Source organism: Polypterus senegalus, chromosome 9 (assembly GCF_016835505.1).
Source record: "Polypterus senegalus isolate Bchr_013 chromosome 9, ASM1683550v1, whole genome shotgun sequence".
Lineage (NCBI taxonomy): Eukaryota > Metazoa > Chordata > Cladistia > Polypteriformes > Polypteridae > Polypterus > Polypterus senegalus.
The window spans coordinates 15499745-15516839 of record NC_053162.1 but is presented as its reverse complement, the minus strand read 5'-3'; the positions used below and the strand labels follow the sequence as shown (position 1 = coordinate 15516839).

Sequence of the window (17095 nt, the reverse complement as noted above, 5' to 3'; positions counted from 1 at the left end):
AAATACGAACCTGATTGAAAGAAATAATGATAATCAAATCCTTGATGACAGCAACACTCAGTAACACTCACAAACAAATACTGTATATTGACAGTCATGTTACGTTATTTTTAAAATGTTCCCTTTTCTTTTTCTAGCTTTTTAAACACACTACTTCTCCGCTGCGATACGCGGGTATATATATATGTATATATATATTCCGATCTACATACTCGAATAATGGATACTTTATTCGCCATCAATGATTGTTTTGGTAAAGCCATACTCAGTGTATTCATTAGATGAAGGGTAAAAAAGTAAGAGCGAGGGGAGGATGACTCATTGAGGCATGCAGGCTGTACCCAACTCTATCTGAATTGCGCGATCACATTTGAAAAATATATCTTTTCAAGTTCTATTTACTCCATATGTGTCAAACTCAAGGCCGCAGGCCACATCCGCCCGCGTGTAATTATATCCGCCCGAGATCATTTTATATACTGTATTATTGTTATTAATGGCCCGGGGATATGAAGCACTGGTAACACAATAAACTACAGATCCCATAATGCAGCGCTTCAGCTTCCTTGCCGTCTCTTCAGTCGTTTCCTTACTTTGCGAAGGAAGCAGCTTTCTCAGAGCTTCTGCACTGTTTTATAAACGAACGATATATAAGAAAGTCCTTTTTCTTTGCTTCACCAACGAAGCAGCTTTTTTATTTAATCCACGGGTTCTCCGCTGTTTCATTGTTCATTTATTACGATTTTTATAGTTATTGTGTAGGTTTTATTTAATCCACGGGTTCTCTTCTGTGTTCACTGCGGTGTCTTCTTTCGTTTACGAGCTTGCCAAGGAAGCAGCTTTCTCATAGCTTCTGCACTGTTATAAAAACGAATGACATATAAGAAAGTGCTTTTTCCTTGCTTCACCAACGAAGCAACCTTTTTTTTAATTCACGGGTTCTCTTCTATTTAATTGTTCATTTGTTACGATTGTTACAGTTATTGTGTAGGTTTTACTTAATCCACGGGTTCTCTACTGTGTGTCACTGCGGTGTCTTCTTTCGTTTACGACCTTCGCCAAGGAAGCAGAAACTAACAACCACTGAAACTTTGTAACGGCACAAGACTTCAGGTCACATCTCTATAAAACAACCTAATTGAAGCAACTATATTTACTGGCAGTGCCTCAGTGACACAGTTTTTATTTCTCGCATCCCCGTTATACCATCTAATCTCCCATTTTAATTCAAACGCGTTCAATTTCCAGTAAGGCTCTGCTTCGCAATGACAATTAATAAGTCTCAGGGACAAACACTACAAAAGGTTGGCATTTATTTGAGGCGGGATTGCTTTTCACATGGCCAACTGTATGTTGCATGCTCAAGAGTGAGCTCAGCACACAGCTTAGTCATATTACAACCAGAGGGCCGAACTGACAGCGTGGTATACAGAGAGATCCTTAACAATTAATTTTTGACATTTTCGTTCAGTCTAAAAATGTTTACTTTTTTATTAATAAAAATATTCAGACAGTATTTCACCGCTGCGAAGCGCGGGTATTTTGCTAGTTGTAAATAAACGTGTGGTGGTGGAAGAAACAACATGTCTGCCTGTCTGTGTCCGGGCCACGTTCACAATATATACAGATAAACTCTTTACATTTGCAAAGTTTAGGGATGGAGACTCCTACAAATGTGAAATTCCATGACTAATACTTGGGCCCTGCAAATTGTGGTGGGACAAAACACAGAGCAATATTTTTGTGGTTTAATTTATTCATTTAGCCCTATTTTATTTACATTTTTTTAATAAACTTAACTGTTGGTTAACTGACACCCACACGTATGCATACTCACCTTAATGAATTGATTCCCGTGTATCAGCATGGTGAGCGCACAGTGTCAGCGAAGACTGGCCACACAGAAAAAATGGAGAGGAGCAGGTGAGAAAGGTGAAAAAGAAATCAGGAGGAAGGACGTCAAGAAGCGAGTGAGTGAGTGAGTGAGTGTGTGCGAGTTTCAGAAAGGTAAGAGACAAGAGGGACAATATCCAATAGGATTAGTGTGTAGTATAGACATGAGAGGTAATACCATTTCCTCCGTGAAACTGCAGTGACGTATGGCTCAACAGATGGATCCTTCTCAAGCAGGGCGGCTAGTGGTGCTGGGCGATATGACGATATATATCGTGGGGACGATAGAAAAGTGTCTATCGTCCTATTTCTCTTCTATCGTTTCTATCGTTTCTAACCTAATTTTATCAATTACTAAAGACAATATTGCATTAAATAGGCTATGACAAATGAATGATAATGTCTTGTCGCTATGCAATGCATACTCTACCCTTTATATAAGTGATAATCAAGAATAAAAATAAACTTTTTCGCAAAGAAACTCCATCTTGTGGTTTTGTGACAGTTCAGTTAAATGTCACTTCAAAATAAAGTTGCAAAAAAAGTATGCAATGATATTTTTGTCAAACTTTTCAGAGAATAACTGGAAACGTACTTTATTGTGGGTGGTATATTGTGATATAAAATAATCCATATCGTGATATATGATTTTTCCATATCGCCCAGCACTAGCGGCTAATGTTCTATGTGAGTTTCTGGTAGAGGCAGTAGAGGGCGCTAGCGAGTGCACACACCAGCTGGAATGAGATTTCTGGATTTGCTGAATAACTAAGGGAGCAGTGAAGAACAATGGTAACTGATGTAGTTCCAACCAAAAATAAATTTTAACATCAACAATATAGTATGCACTTACACTAACAAATATTAAATTATATTAATATTTATATATAATTTTATGTGATACAAATCTTTTCCGTATTGTTTATATAGTTTTAGCTTGCGCATCATCTGTAGTACTCTGCATTCTTTTGGCAAGCTCCACAAATATTCTCATTTAATAGTTTATGGCCAACTTGCAAAAAACAAAACCGTGAATGTCAAATTTGTAAATCTGGACGGATGACTGCAGTGTATATCATTATCATTTAACTTAATGGTAATGCAGTGGTTACCGCTGCTAGCAAAAATATCGAGTTTACTAGGACGTTTGCACATTCTCTCCATGTGAGTTTTACTTGCCACATTTCATTCACATAGACTAGGAAAAACACACACACATCAATTATGATTCATTAAGATATGTAGGAAAAATTAATTCAACGAGGTGTTAAAGAGGAAGATATTAAAATTGTGCATGAGTAACACAAGTGTTTACACTGTGTCAGTAATATTCTTTTCTGTAAAGCTAAACTGGAATATTTCAAGGACATTCACAGGTTCTTCTGACCCTGTACTAGATAAAGGAGTTAGAACATGGACAGATGAATAGAAAGAAAGCTATCTTTTGAATTCCTGGTGTACAAATCTTGGGAATTTACAAATAATATTTTATAGATCCTTCTAAATACATTTTAAGTAAACACATGAAGACAAAGGCAGGATGGTGACCTAGTGGAGAGTGCTGCTGCCACAAAGCTCAACTCATGAACCTGTATCTTTTGGTAAGGAGTTTAAATACCACATCGAATAACAATAGTGATTTATAATTTAATCTATGAGGTTTTTGACATAATGAGTTAAGTCTGTGCGTAAGAAGAAGACGACACTTTAAATCAAAACTACTTATGACTTGGACAGAAAAAACACAACATTTGGCAGTGGCATGTACAGTATACTGTATATGTTAAAAGTGGTGACTGGATGATTAGGTATTTTTCGTTCTGTTCTATCAGTACGTTTAAAAATAAATGAACAGCAAATGAAATGAATGAAGCATTGAAAGAAAGTATTCATGTTAATAAGTTAAATACCCAGATTCCTGGAAAAAAAACGATCTGACAAGCAAGCACTGACAAACTCCCATTTGTCCCAGATGCCTTGCAGAACAGACCATTAGTTATGCTCACATGAATTGTGTCAACATGTTGTGGAGTGCCAAGTTATCACTGCCTAGAATGTTACTCTGCTGCCTGTTATTTCATATTTACATAACGCATTTACCTAACACAGATTAATTCATGTGTCATAAAGCGTTCACTAGGTAGAGATCCTGTTGGAATGAAATGTGACTTTAATAATTCCTTTTAAGCAAAGGAAAGCACTGATGTTATACTTTGCAATGTGATGTTGCACAATTTCACAATAGGATAGGACATTCCAAAGACAAAATATCATCTTTCTGAATATAAAACATGGTCACTTCAACAGATTCAAAGTTCTGTAATCCTCTATACCAGTCCCCCAAATGCACCGCCACTTATTGCCGCATGCTTAAGGCATCTAAAAATAAATAAGTACTGCAAACAAAGAAACAGGGTAATGGCCATGCAAACAATAAACGTCTGTGTTGCAAAATTATTTGCACGTAGCCTTTGGCTTTAGTTTTTTAACTTCTCCTTGACAGCACCGATACAGAAGCCCAAACCTTCAAATGATAAAACATGTGGCTCTAATTTTAAATTAGGGAGACCAGGTGGCACAGTTGTTAGCAATACTGCATCAAAGACCCTGAGCCCAGTGTTGAAGCCCCACACGCGGTCATTCTTTATTGAGCACACAGGTTCTTCCTGGTCATCCAGATTTCCTCAGACATCTCTATATGTTAACGTCTGATTTGAAACTGGTCGAGTGTGGCGTGGGAGCGTGTGAGTGGTCGCTGCAATGGACTGTCCAGGGTCTTTTTTCTGCCTTGCACCCAGTGCTGCTAGGGCAGGCTCCTGTCCTTGGGACCTTTTATTGGATTAAGTGGTATATTTGAACTGTTTTGGTTGAGTTCCCTGAATGCTACATGGCACTTAGTCACTGTCACTTAGAATAAGGATTTTTTTGAAACTGAAATTGAAACACAGAGTGGAAGTTAGATTTGCACATTGAAAATGTAAAATAATGTGTCTAAAGTAACCATATACATATATTATTATTATTAACAGTACCTACCATATTATGTTTTATATATCAAAATATACTGTTTGACAGGTTTGTTTTCAGCGTGTTTTGTATGCTTCATTGCAGGGTGTTTGTTTCACTGAATAATAAAACTGAAATAAACTGATTTTTCAGAAAAGGATAATATTAGACAGAACAATAACGTACTTTTTACTTGCAAAAATCTATTTAATGTTTCAGTAACCATAATGTAACTGACCATTCCAAAATAAGGTGGTAGATTAAAAGGTAAAAAGCAAATCGTTGGAAAACTATTAAAATATTAGAGTATACACTCAGGGTATTCATGCCTACTGCATCATTAACAAAGTCTAGAAATATTTTGGTAGTATTCTATCAGTTTTCTTACTGCCAAATTCCAAAGATGCTCTTGTTAAACTAACTGGCAAGTATAAACTAGCCCTTTTTGGGTGTGTGCCCAAGTGGACCTTGCAATGGACTGGCACTCCTTGGTGGATGATTTCTGCCTTTTACATGGTACTGTTGTGATACGCTTAGCTCCCAATACCCCCCAAAACCCTTAACTGGATTAACACGCTTGAAAAAGTCGTCTTTATTCAGGTTACACTTCTACAGGGAAAAAAGTAGCAGAACTTTCACAGAATTTATAAATTAAAGTCAAAAAAGAATAAGTTGTTCTATGAAAACAAGTTATGTGCATAGATTTAATTTAATTTTATATATATAAAACATATATATATATATATATAATGTCAGGGATGCCAGGGGCCATGACCTGGCCGGGACGCCAAGAGGGACTGGAAGAGGGTCAGAGCCCTGCCTGGATCACATGGGGTTTGCCTTCCCGGGTTGCTTTGGGGGCGACGGGTCAAGGGCATGGAAGCCTTTCCCTGTAGGGGCCCGTGGTCACCGCCAGGAGGCGCCCCGATGTCTTGGAGACTTGTTGCCCCAGCACTTCCGCCACACCAGGAAGTGCTGGGGGGAAGACTTATGACGGCGCCCGGAGAGCAGCCGGGAGGACAGCCGGCACTTCCGCCACGCTGGGGCGTGGCCAGAAGAAGATTGCCGGGAACACCTGGGGCTCATCCGGGTCCTCTATAAAAGGGGCCGTCTCCATTCATTCGAGGCTAGAGTCGGGTGGAAGGAGGACGAGGCAAGAGGAGCTGTGGAGGCGGCCCGAAGACAAGGCATTGTGGCCAGGACTTTGTGTGTGATTTGGGGTTTTGTGCACGTGATTAAGTTCTGTGTGACCACTGGACTGGGTCTTTGTGACCATAGTATTGTAGATACTGGTGTAAATAAACGTGTGGTGGTTTTAAACAACATGTCCGCCTGTCTGTGTCCGGGCAAAGTTCACAATGATTAAAATTGTCCAAAATGTTTCCAGGGTAAGAATATGCAAAAGTTGCAATCAAGTTCCAGCCTCATTGGGTCACATGTTTTGGGCCTGCGCCAAATTAACATCATTCTGGACCAAAATCTTTAAATGGCTCTCAAGACAGCCTTGGTGTCACAATCCCTCCTGACCCACTAACTGCTGTGTTTGGTGGGCTCAAAGAGGGGCTAAAGTGGAGAAGGACAAACAAACTGTGATTTGTCTTTACTACAGTATTGGCACGCAGAGTTATCTTGCTCAACTGGAACTCACCTCTGTTAAGTCAGTGGGTAACTGATATTATATACTATTTGAAATTGGAAAAAAATCAAATTCTCAGAGGATTTTCAAAACTTTTTTAAAACCTGTCAGGACCTAATCAATAATATTTTAGACTAAGCACTTATATTAGGGAGGAAGACTCCTTTCTCTCTATACTACTCTCAAAAGTTTTACTCGGGCTGTTGGCCATCCTCTCTTTCTCTTGGGAGACGGTTGAATTGAATTTAGTTTTGTTAAGCTTGACTTGACTGTATGGAATGTAACATGCTTTAAATAAATTCAATAAAAGTATAAAAAAGTGGCATTTCTCAGAAGTCAGTGCCAGGGTAGCTTCTCTTTCTAATACTTAATAATGGTCTTGGTATGAATATGCTGTAATAATAAATAATAATAATAATACTACATTTTATTTAATTAGCGCCTTTCCCATGCTCAAGGCGCTTGTAAATAACAAGGTGGTTACATTTTCAGATGTAACTAGATATTGAACTAGACTTGAAAAGATTCAGACTCAGGGTGAGATTTAATGTAAGAAAATGTAAAATATTACAAATAAGAAATAGTGATGAGGCAGTAACTTGCACAAAATTGAGGGTTTCCCAGCATTTAATTTTGCTTTGAAACTTAAGAAGAAAGAAAGAAAGGTGTTTAGATTCAGTGTGGGAGCAAAGGAAACATTTTTTCTGGTGCACGCACTATTGGATTAAGCGAGGCTGCAATAACTAAACTCAGTTTTGCTCTCGATATTTCTTATCTCATCTATCATTTCTGCAGGCGCTGGCCCACTACAAGTAATTTTCTTCCCCAACACCCTGTGCGTATCTGACATCCCATTAAATCTCCAAAACATGAAACCTGTGAAGAAGGAAACTTTTTTAATATCCAAGTCACATTTCTAAAAGAGACTCCCTCCTTTATTTTAATCTGAGAAATGTGTCGAAATGGGGTGCAGGATGCTGTCAAACTCCACAAAAAAAGTAGCTTTTGCATTTCACAATTGTAAAATACATTTTAGCATCAATATTACAAAACCATATGTAAAACACACTCTTCACTACTGAAACAAAAATATTAGATTTGAATACACAATGGAAGATTTTAAACTTGAAAGTACACCTTATGATGACCTAGGAGGTTTAGTGAACTCTTTATTATCTGGCTAATAAGATGTTATGTTATTTATAGGTGGATGTGTGGAATAATAAAGGTTATGTTTGTAATACAGTATAACTAGCTAACTAATAAGGCCTTATCTGTAATACCATGCAAAATTTTGGTTTCTTGACACAGACCACAGATAGATAGGACAAGTTATTAATACGTAGTCTGGTATATGATAGTACAGTCAACCCTCGTTTATTGTGGTTAATCAGTTCCAGACTCTGCCGCGATAAATGAATTTCCGCGAAGTAGGATTCTTTATTTATAAATCAAATATTTTCGCAGTTAGAGCATAGAAAACCTGTTTACGACCTTCTAAATACATTTTCTAACATTATTAGAGCCCTCTAGACAAGAAATAACACCCTTTAGTCAAAAGTTTAAACTGTGCTCCATGACAAGACAGAGATGACAGTTCCGTCTCACAATTAAAAGAATGCAAACATATCTTCCTCTTCAAAGGAGTGTGCGTCAGGAGCAGAGAATGTCAGAGAGAGAGAGAGAGAGAGAGAAAAGCAAACAATCAAAAATCAATAGGGCTGTTTGGGCTTTTAAGTATGCGAGGCACAGCCGGACAAAGCAGCTACAAGGAAGGCAGCAATGTGCAGGTATTCTTTCAGTATTTTTTAGAGGAGCATCTGTATCTTCTAGGCAAACAGCCTCTGTGTAAACAGCTCCTCTGCTCACACCCCCTCCGTCAGGCGCAGAGAATGTCAGAGAGAGAGAGAGGCAGAGACAAGCAAACAATCAAAAATCAATATGTGCTGTTTGGGCTTTCAAGTATGCGAAGCGCCGCACGGGAAGCATATCGTATATCGATGAGGAGTTTTATTTAATATGTAATACATTCTCCGATTGGGTAGCTTCTCAGCCATCTTGCAATAGCGTCCCTTGTATGAAATCAACTGGGCAAAGCAACTGAGGAAGCATGTACCATAAATTAAAAGACCCATTGTCCGCAGAAATCCACAAAACAGCAAAAAATCTGTGATATATATTTAGATATGCTTACATTTAAAATCCACGATAGAATAAAGCCGTGAAAGTCGAAGCGCGATATAGCGAGGGATCACTGTACTTTAGGGTCCATTACCGTCTCTGGCATTAAGCCTGAATTCTACATGAACACGGTTAAACCGGAGTCAAACCTGGTGAGATGTGTAATGACCCACTTTACAGTCCTATGCCTGAATATCTCTCAGGACAGTATTCTGCTGCCATCTAGAGGACTAAATATCATCATGATGCAGAAAATTATGAAAATTTCTATGCATTCGACCACATTATGGTAACTCATCTATATTCATGAGAGGGTCAGAGCCTTTAACTAAAAGCAGAATGGCAAACAAAAAGCTGCAAAGTCAGTTTTAGAACAAATTGAAACTGAACAATTGCTTCATTCGAGCGATAGTAATGGCAATGTGGATTGGTCATTACTGTAGACTATGACACAGATAGTAAAATTGATACTTGCTCGGTAGAATCTGCCATGCTTCAGTGATGTTCGTGTTTGTTGTTGGTTTCATAATAGCGTGCACCTCCTCATCACCCAGTTATGGGTTACTCCATTCTAAAGGTGTCTGTGGATCATGATTATCTGGACTACTTAAAATTTGTCAGTGGAAGTCTGGTGGAGAAAATAGCTGCTGATGCAAACCATTATGCTGAACAGTCAGAAAACTCTGCTTGTCACAGTCACTGGTTGACTGTTGCTGCAAATGATAGTGTGGGCATTTTTCAGTCTCCTGATATTGCAAGGCATAGTGGGTGAATTAGTCCAAACATGACACTGGTAAAGGAACTGGTTCTTGTAGACACTCACTATCGGTGAAATTATGAGCGAGTGCCATTTTTTTCTTCATTCCTTATGAACTACCTGCACTCCACTAATAGCAATGAATATGATGATCACCCAGCACTGAAACTGTTCAAACTATGGAATGTGAATCCAACAGTCACCAAAAATATGCAGAAGGTGGGTTTATGCATCTGATTGTGAGATAGGTATTGATAAATTCTTATTTCTTAGTTTTTTCTGGGGGTAAACATAATGCTAAGGAGGCTACAAGCCACAGAAAGGCGCCAGTGATATTGGTCAGTACGAAAGACGTCATAAGAAGTAAAGATACAGTGGCTTAAAAAGGACCCTGTGGTTCTATGCTATAAACGCCCCTCTAAAAAATAAAGATGTTTTGTTCTGCACCTTGTATCCGAATATGCTATAAAAAGCACTACATACTGCATATTTGAAAATCACCCCTAAATTATGCTTCTCATAGGTATATTATGGAATATGTGTACAGATTAGAATTACATTTAACAATTACCACATTAAGATGATCATTATGTTCACATACTGTATTTTGGAAAGAAAAATGTAAGCACACAATAAAATTACTACTTAGGTATGGTGGAAAAGCACTTTTAACTTCAAGCATTTTCAGTAGTACTAGGGTGTTGTACTGTGTTAGCCATTATGAATGTAGTGAGAAGTCAAGCAAACTGACACCATTTTGTTGGCCAAGAAAAAAAGATTACAATATGCAGGCTTTCGAGGCAACTCAAAAAACTTGCGTACTGCAAGTATTTTTAAACATTTTTTTTTTCTTTACCAGGCATCCATTTCCAAATGAAATATTTTAATCATTTTACCATTAATGGCCATTGTGGCGAGCGCCCTCTTCTACGTGGTGGTGTGCTGGGAGGCAGCATAAAGAAGAGGGACGCCTCACGCCTGCACAAACTTGTGAGGAAGGCAGGCTCTACTGTAGGCACGGAGCTGGACAGTTTGACATCCATGGCAGAGCGACGGGCGCTGAGCAGACTCCTGTCAATCATGGAGAATCCACTGCATCCACTGAACAGGATCATCTCCAGACAGAGGAGTAGCTTCAGTGACAGAATGCAGTCACCGTCCTGCTCCACTGACAGACTGAGGAGATCGTCCCTCCGCCACACTATGCGACTCTTCAATCCCACCCTTGATAAACGTTAACATTATACAAAGTTACTGTCTGTTATACCTGCATTTTTATCACTCTTTAATTTAATATTGTTTTTTATCAGTATGCTGCTGCTGGAGTATGTGAATTTCCCCTTGGGATTAATAAAGTATCTATCTATTTAAAAATGATCCATCCAACTAATCTTTTGACTAGTGCGACTTATTTCAAAGTTTGCATGCTCTTACTGATATGAATCAAAAAGCTTAGCTGTGCTTTTCATGACATTTTAAAGTTATTGGTAGAAACTATCTCAATAAGAGAACTGCATCTCAGCGTTATTCACACCTCAGGGCATAATGTACTGTAAAGCAGAAATATGCATTAGAAGTAACCTGTTGTTAGATAAAGAAGTTGGAAAGCTAAAAGAATTTTAAAAAAGCATGTCTACTACAAATCTTAAGACTATAAGACACACTTCAATGCATTTTGCAGTAATATAAAGAGCATATTCAATATCACCTGGTGTCATTTTCTTAATGTTAGTAAGCAGTTACCATATAACTGAGTCAACTAACCACTTTAAGAAAATCCAAACTATTAGCATATCAGTAAAATGCAGGCAAATTGTGACACATCTTTAAAAATCCATTAGCAAAAATGACCACTTAATCTACTGGACATAAAACTGATGCAAAGTCTGATATCATACAAATGTACAAGAAATGGAAAGCAGTAGGAGAGAACTAAAATTAAAAAACACAATTACTACAAAGATTTTCAACAGACCTCATATTAAAATTGTTGGGGCTTCTTCATTTTAAGAGATAATGTTTAAACAAGTTATGGAACAATCCAACAGAAAGATGGTATCTTACTTTGTCTTCTGCTGAAGATTCACTTCTTTTCAGGTGCTGCTTTGTAATGCTCTCCTTCAGGCACTGCTGCACTCTTCCCTTCTGCTCTTCCGTATAAGCTTCCAGATTTATCAGGTTCTCCGACTTCTGGCAGAGGCAAAAAATATATAGAATGCGTGAATCATTATTAACACTATGGAATAAACTTTACACTTTGTGTGGTTCCCTTTGTTTTTGGCGATAAAGGTGCAGGTAGTGAGTGATCCATTTTTATAGAGTGTTGACAACCATAGCATCTGTTTATTTAAGCTTGAAAGGCAAACTGAGCATTCTGCAACAGCAGAAAAGGGGAACTGGCATGGCTAACAGTTTATGACAGCTCATATCACTGTCTAAATTAAACTTAAAAGTTACCAGTAATACAGGAACGAACTGAAGTCTCTGCTTAAAAAAACAACATAATAGAACAATTACACATATTAGAATACAGAGCATTTTCTAATTCGAACCAACAATAAATAATGCATATTTCATTAAGCATTATTAACCCAGTTTATAATAATAATTAAAAAAAACTATCCATTTTCTATTTCATTAAAACTTTTTATTAAATTCAGGGAAGGTCATTAAATGGAAAAATTGATGACTTTCAGTCCACTGCACCAGTCATCAACTATGTACGCATATGTTCACATGGAAAACAATCCTACCCATTAATAGAATTTTTTCTGCAATGTTCGGTACTCACTACTGTAAATTATTCAATTCCAAAAACATTTAGATAAAAAGACACCATTTTATTGAACATGGTAGAAGACAGACTTGAGGGATGTGTATGCCTTTTACATGTCACCAGTAATATTTCTGACAAGCTTGGGAACCTACATATCCATAAATTAACAAATATTGTTTCTATCAGAACATGTCATTTGTACTGATTTGGCAACTTGCCTCAAAACCTCGGTGTGACACAACAATGTACCTGTAATAATTTTTTATTTTTTAGGTGCTTTCCAATAATAAACTATAAGGTCCTGAAAGCAGACCGTACAGTTTCTTGCACACAACACCAGATGGACACTGTGGCAATTGTTCGTTCAAGTAATTCCTTACAGTGTAGTCCATTTACACATAAATTTTATTGTTAATGATTTACATTGCATTCACACAAAGTCAGATACTTTTTAGTTTCAATTTTCATTTTTATTTTGTTTAAAGGTTCCCAGAAGATGCTGAACTCTGTCTTCTCACGATATCCTCATTTGACATGTGCACCTATTCTGTATAATGCCATAGTTAGTGCACTGATGCACTTTGTTGTAAATAAATGATTTGTAGGTTGAATTCACTATTGGTCCATACACACTGGAGTGAAGAAGGAAGTACACCACATGAAATCTTTATTCTCTTTTAACATATATGGACATACATCATATGAAAAAGTTTGGAAACCTCTCTTAGCCTGCATAATAATTGACTCTCCTTTCAACAAAAAAGCTAAAAGTGGTTTGTCTTTCATTTCCTAGGAACATCTGAGTACTGGGGTGTTTTCTGAAAAAAAATTTTTAGTGCAGCAGTATTTAGTTGCATAAAATTAAATCAAATGTGAAAAACTGGCTATGCACAAATGTGGGTCCCCTTGTCATTCTGCTGATTTGAATGCCTGTCACTGCTCAATGCTGATGGCTTGCAACACCAAATTGGTTGGATGAGCTCATTAAGCCTAGAACTTCATAGACAGGGGTGTCCAGTCACGAGAAAAGGTATTTATAAGGTGGTCAATTTCAAGTTGTGCTTCCCTTTGACTCTCCTCTGAAGAGTGACAGACAGCATGGGATCCTCAAAGCAACTCTCAAAAGATCTGAAAACAAAGATTGTTCAGTCTCATGGTTTAGGGGAAGGCTACAAAAAGCCATCTCAGAGGTTTAAACTGTCAGCTTCAACTGTAAGGAATGGAATCAGGAAATGGAAGGCCACAGGCACAGTTGCTGTTAAACCCAGCAGGTCTGGCAGGCCAAGAAAAATACAGTAGCGGCATATGAGCAGGATTGTGAGAATGGTGACAGACAACCCACAGATCACCTCCAAGGACCTGCAAGAACATCTCACTGCAGATGGTGTATCTGTACATCGTTCTACAATTCAGCGCAATTGGCACAAAGAACATCTGTATGGCAGGGTGATGAGAAAGAAGCCCTTTCTGCACTCACACCACAAACAGAGTCGCTTGTTGTATGCCAATGCTCATTTAGACAAGCCAGATTCATTTTTGAACAAAGTGCTTTGGACGGATGAGACAAAAATTTAGTAATTTGGTCATAACAACAAGCACTTTGCATGGCGGAAGAAGAACACCGCATTCCAAGAAAAACACCTGCTACCTACTGTCCAATGTGGTGGAGGTTCCATCATGCTGTGGGGCTGTGTGGCTACTTCAGGGACTGGGGTCCTTGTTAAAGTCGAGGGTTGAATAAATTAAACCCAATGAAAACAAATTCTTCAGGATAATGTTCAAGCATCAGTCACAAAGTTGAAGTTACGCAGGGGTTGGATATTCCAACAAGACAATGACCCAAAACACAGTTCGAAATCTACAAAGGCATTCATGCAGAGGGAGAAGTACAATGTGCTGGAATGGCCGTCACAGTCCCTTGACTTGAATATCATCGAAAATCTATGAGATGATTTGAAGCAGGCTGTCCATGCTCGCCAGCCATCAAATTGAACTGAACTGGAGAGATTTTGTATGAAGAATGGGGTCAGAAATACCTCCATCCAGAATCAAGACACTCATCAAAGGCTATAGGAGGCGTCTAGAGGCTCAAAGGAGCAAAAGGAGGCTCAACTAAGTATTGACGTCATATCTCTGTTGAGGTGCCCAAATGTATACACCTGTCTAATTTTCTTATGATGCAAATTGCATATTTTCTGTTAATCCAATAAACTTAATGTCACTACTGAAATCCTACTGTTTCCATAAGGCATGTCATACTGTATATTAAAAGGAAGTTGCTACTTTGAAAGCTCAGCCAATGATAAACAAAAATCCAAAGAATTAAGAGGGGTTCCCAAACATTTTCATGACTGTATCAAGGTTTGATCTTCATTTAAACAGTAGTTATAGATAAGGGTGATATAAAATTACAAACATCATCAGCATTTTCATTTTGTAGTCCATTGTAAATTTTAAATAAATATAAATGCAAATTCCCATGTGGAAAAGGAAACTACACTTGTATATTTATCAGTACCTCAAACAGTTAGAATTAGTGCACCACATCAAACGTAAATAATCAGACCATAGTCAGAGAGGATCTTGGAGAAGCCTGTCTTACTGACACCTCAGACATTTACTTTGAGACCTGCTGTACAGGTAGTTCTGGTTAATGTTGATGTAAAAGTGCATGAGTCTACCATTAGAAAGAGGCTGCACAAACCATATCTACACAGCAGGTGTTCTAGGAGGAGAAAAATGTTGCTGTCCAGAAAGAACACCTAGCCCAGGGGTGTCCAACTCTGGTCCTGGTGGGCCGCAGTGGCTGCAGGTTTTCATTCTAACCCTTTTCCTAATCAGTGATCAGTTTTCGCTGCTAATTAACTCCTTTTCCCTTCATTTTAATAGCCCTATTTTTAAGGATTCAGCCCTCTGAATTGATTTGTTTCTTTATTTAAGGGCAGCCAAACAGAAATGACATGTGAAAGTAGCCAACAGTTGACCAGCTAAATCGCAGCTTCAAACTCCAACCAATTTCACTCCAGCTAGCTTCTTAATGAGAAGCCAATTCTTGATGTTAATTAAAGCCGTTATTGAATATCATGACTTGTTGCTGCTCTCATTCTGCCACGGCAAACTGTTGGTTTTCTGTTTTAAGTGAAAAGAAACAAATAAAGAGTCTGAGTCAAGTCAATTAAAAAGCAAAACGAGTCAATTAGCAGCAAAAACGGCTCACTAATTAAGAAGATGGTTATAATGAAAGCTTGCAGCCATTGCGGCCCTCCAGGATTGGAGTTGGAAACCCCTGACCTAGCCAAAGACCAAGACTGCTGGACCAATAACCTCTGGACTGAAGAGAACCAGACAAGACGTATTTGGCCATTGTACCGGAAGAGATATTTGACAAAAACTAAAGACAGTATTTGACTAGAAAGACTAATGTAAAGCATGGTGGTGAAAATGTGATGGTTCAGGGCTGCTTTGCTACATCAGGGCCTGCGCAGCTCACCATCAAAGAATCCACCAGGAATGCTTCATTGTACCAGAGTACGTATCACAATCATGTAAGGCCATCTGTTAGAAGACTGAAGCTCAACCAAAAGCGGACTTTCCAACATAAAAATAAATCTAAACATACCAGTAAATTCACAGAGGAATTAATGAAAAAGAAATGGAGGACTCCAGAATGGTCAAGTCAAACCCCAGATCGGAGTCCCATTAAGATTCTGTGAAGGGATTATAATCGGGCTGTACAAGATACCCGTCAAACATCACAGAATTCTGCATGAAGCAGTGAGAAGAAAACTTTATCTCAGTCAATGTCATAGACAGTTAAATGCCTACATGAGGGAGCAACAACTGCTATTAGAGTCATGGGTGGGCTTACTTTGTCCACGGAGGGAAATGACACATCTATTCTTTTTTTGTTGAATACATCCACCCATCCATTATCGAACCCGCTATATCCTAACTACAGGATCACGGGGGTTTGCTGGAGCCAACACAGGGCGCAAGGCAGGAAACAAACCCCGGGCAGGGCGCCAGCAGCTCAGGGCGCCAGTCCACCATAGGGCACATCCCCCAAACACACACACACACACACACACACACACACACACACCAAGCAAACACTAGGGACAATTTAGAATTGCTAATCTACCTAACCTGCATGTCTTTGGACTGTGGGAGGAAACCGGAGTTCCCAGATTGTTGAATACATTACTGTAAAAATCTAATTTCTTACTATTTTATTCCAAATTATATCACCTTCATCTAATGATACTGTTTAAAAGACGATCAAATCTGGTTATATTGACATACACTAAAAGTTCAAAAGCTTGGGGTCACCAAGAAATGTTCATGTTTTTTGAAAGAAGATAGAATCAGTAGTTCGAGAAACCAGCACCTTAGAGGTCCTCCGTTGACTTCTTCTTTAAATACCCACTAAAGACCAGTATGATTTGCAACAGAGAATAGGTCAGGGGTTCTCAACGTCGGTCCTGGGGACCCCATGTCACTGAAGGTTTTTGTTCCAACCAGCTTCTGTTTTTAATTCAACTCCTGGGCTAATTTAGTGAGCTGATATTTCCCAAGTTCTGTGTTTAGGGAACAATATGGAAATTAGAAAACTAAGTTTGCTAAAAAATATATATATTAAAATGCACCAAGCAGTTATATAGGAATAATGTCATTTTTTTCTTTTTAACAGTATTTTCATCTTGATTTTCATTCTGTTTTTCTAGGTGTTCTAATTGTTTAATTAATCCATTATTTACTAATTAGTGGGTATGACTCTAAAGTAGTTGCAGCCTTTGATTATTCAGTGATGTTTGCCAGCGTGTCTGCTCTGCTCGTTTTAAGTTGT

At 38.3% G+C, this 17095-nt stretch overlaps 1 protein-coding gene across 4 annotated transcripts in view; it reads right to left on the bottom strand.

The window, feature by feature from the left end:
* The window catches only part of rgs3a (regulator of G protein signaling 3a), a 493869-nt gene that overhangs the window by 215017 nt on the left and 261757 nt on the right, over positions 1 to 17095 (bottom strand). For all 4 annotated transcript variants that reach the window (XM_039762724.1, XM_039762725.1, XM_039762726.1 and 1 more), the window contains one exon: positions 11538 to 11663. In XM_039762724.1, coding sequence (XP_039618658.1) covers positions 11538 to 11663 — 126 coding nt within the window. The remainder of the gene's footprint in view (positions 1 to 11537; positions 11664 to 17095) is intronic.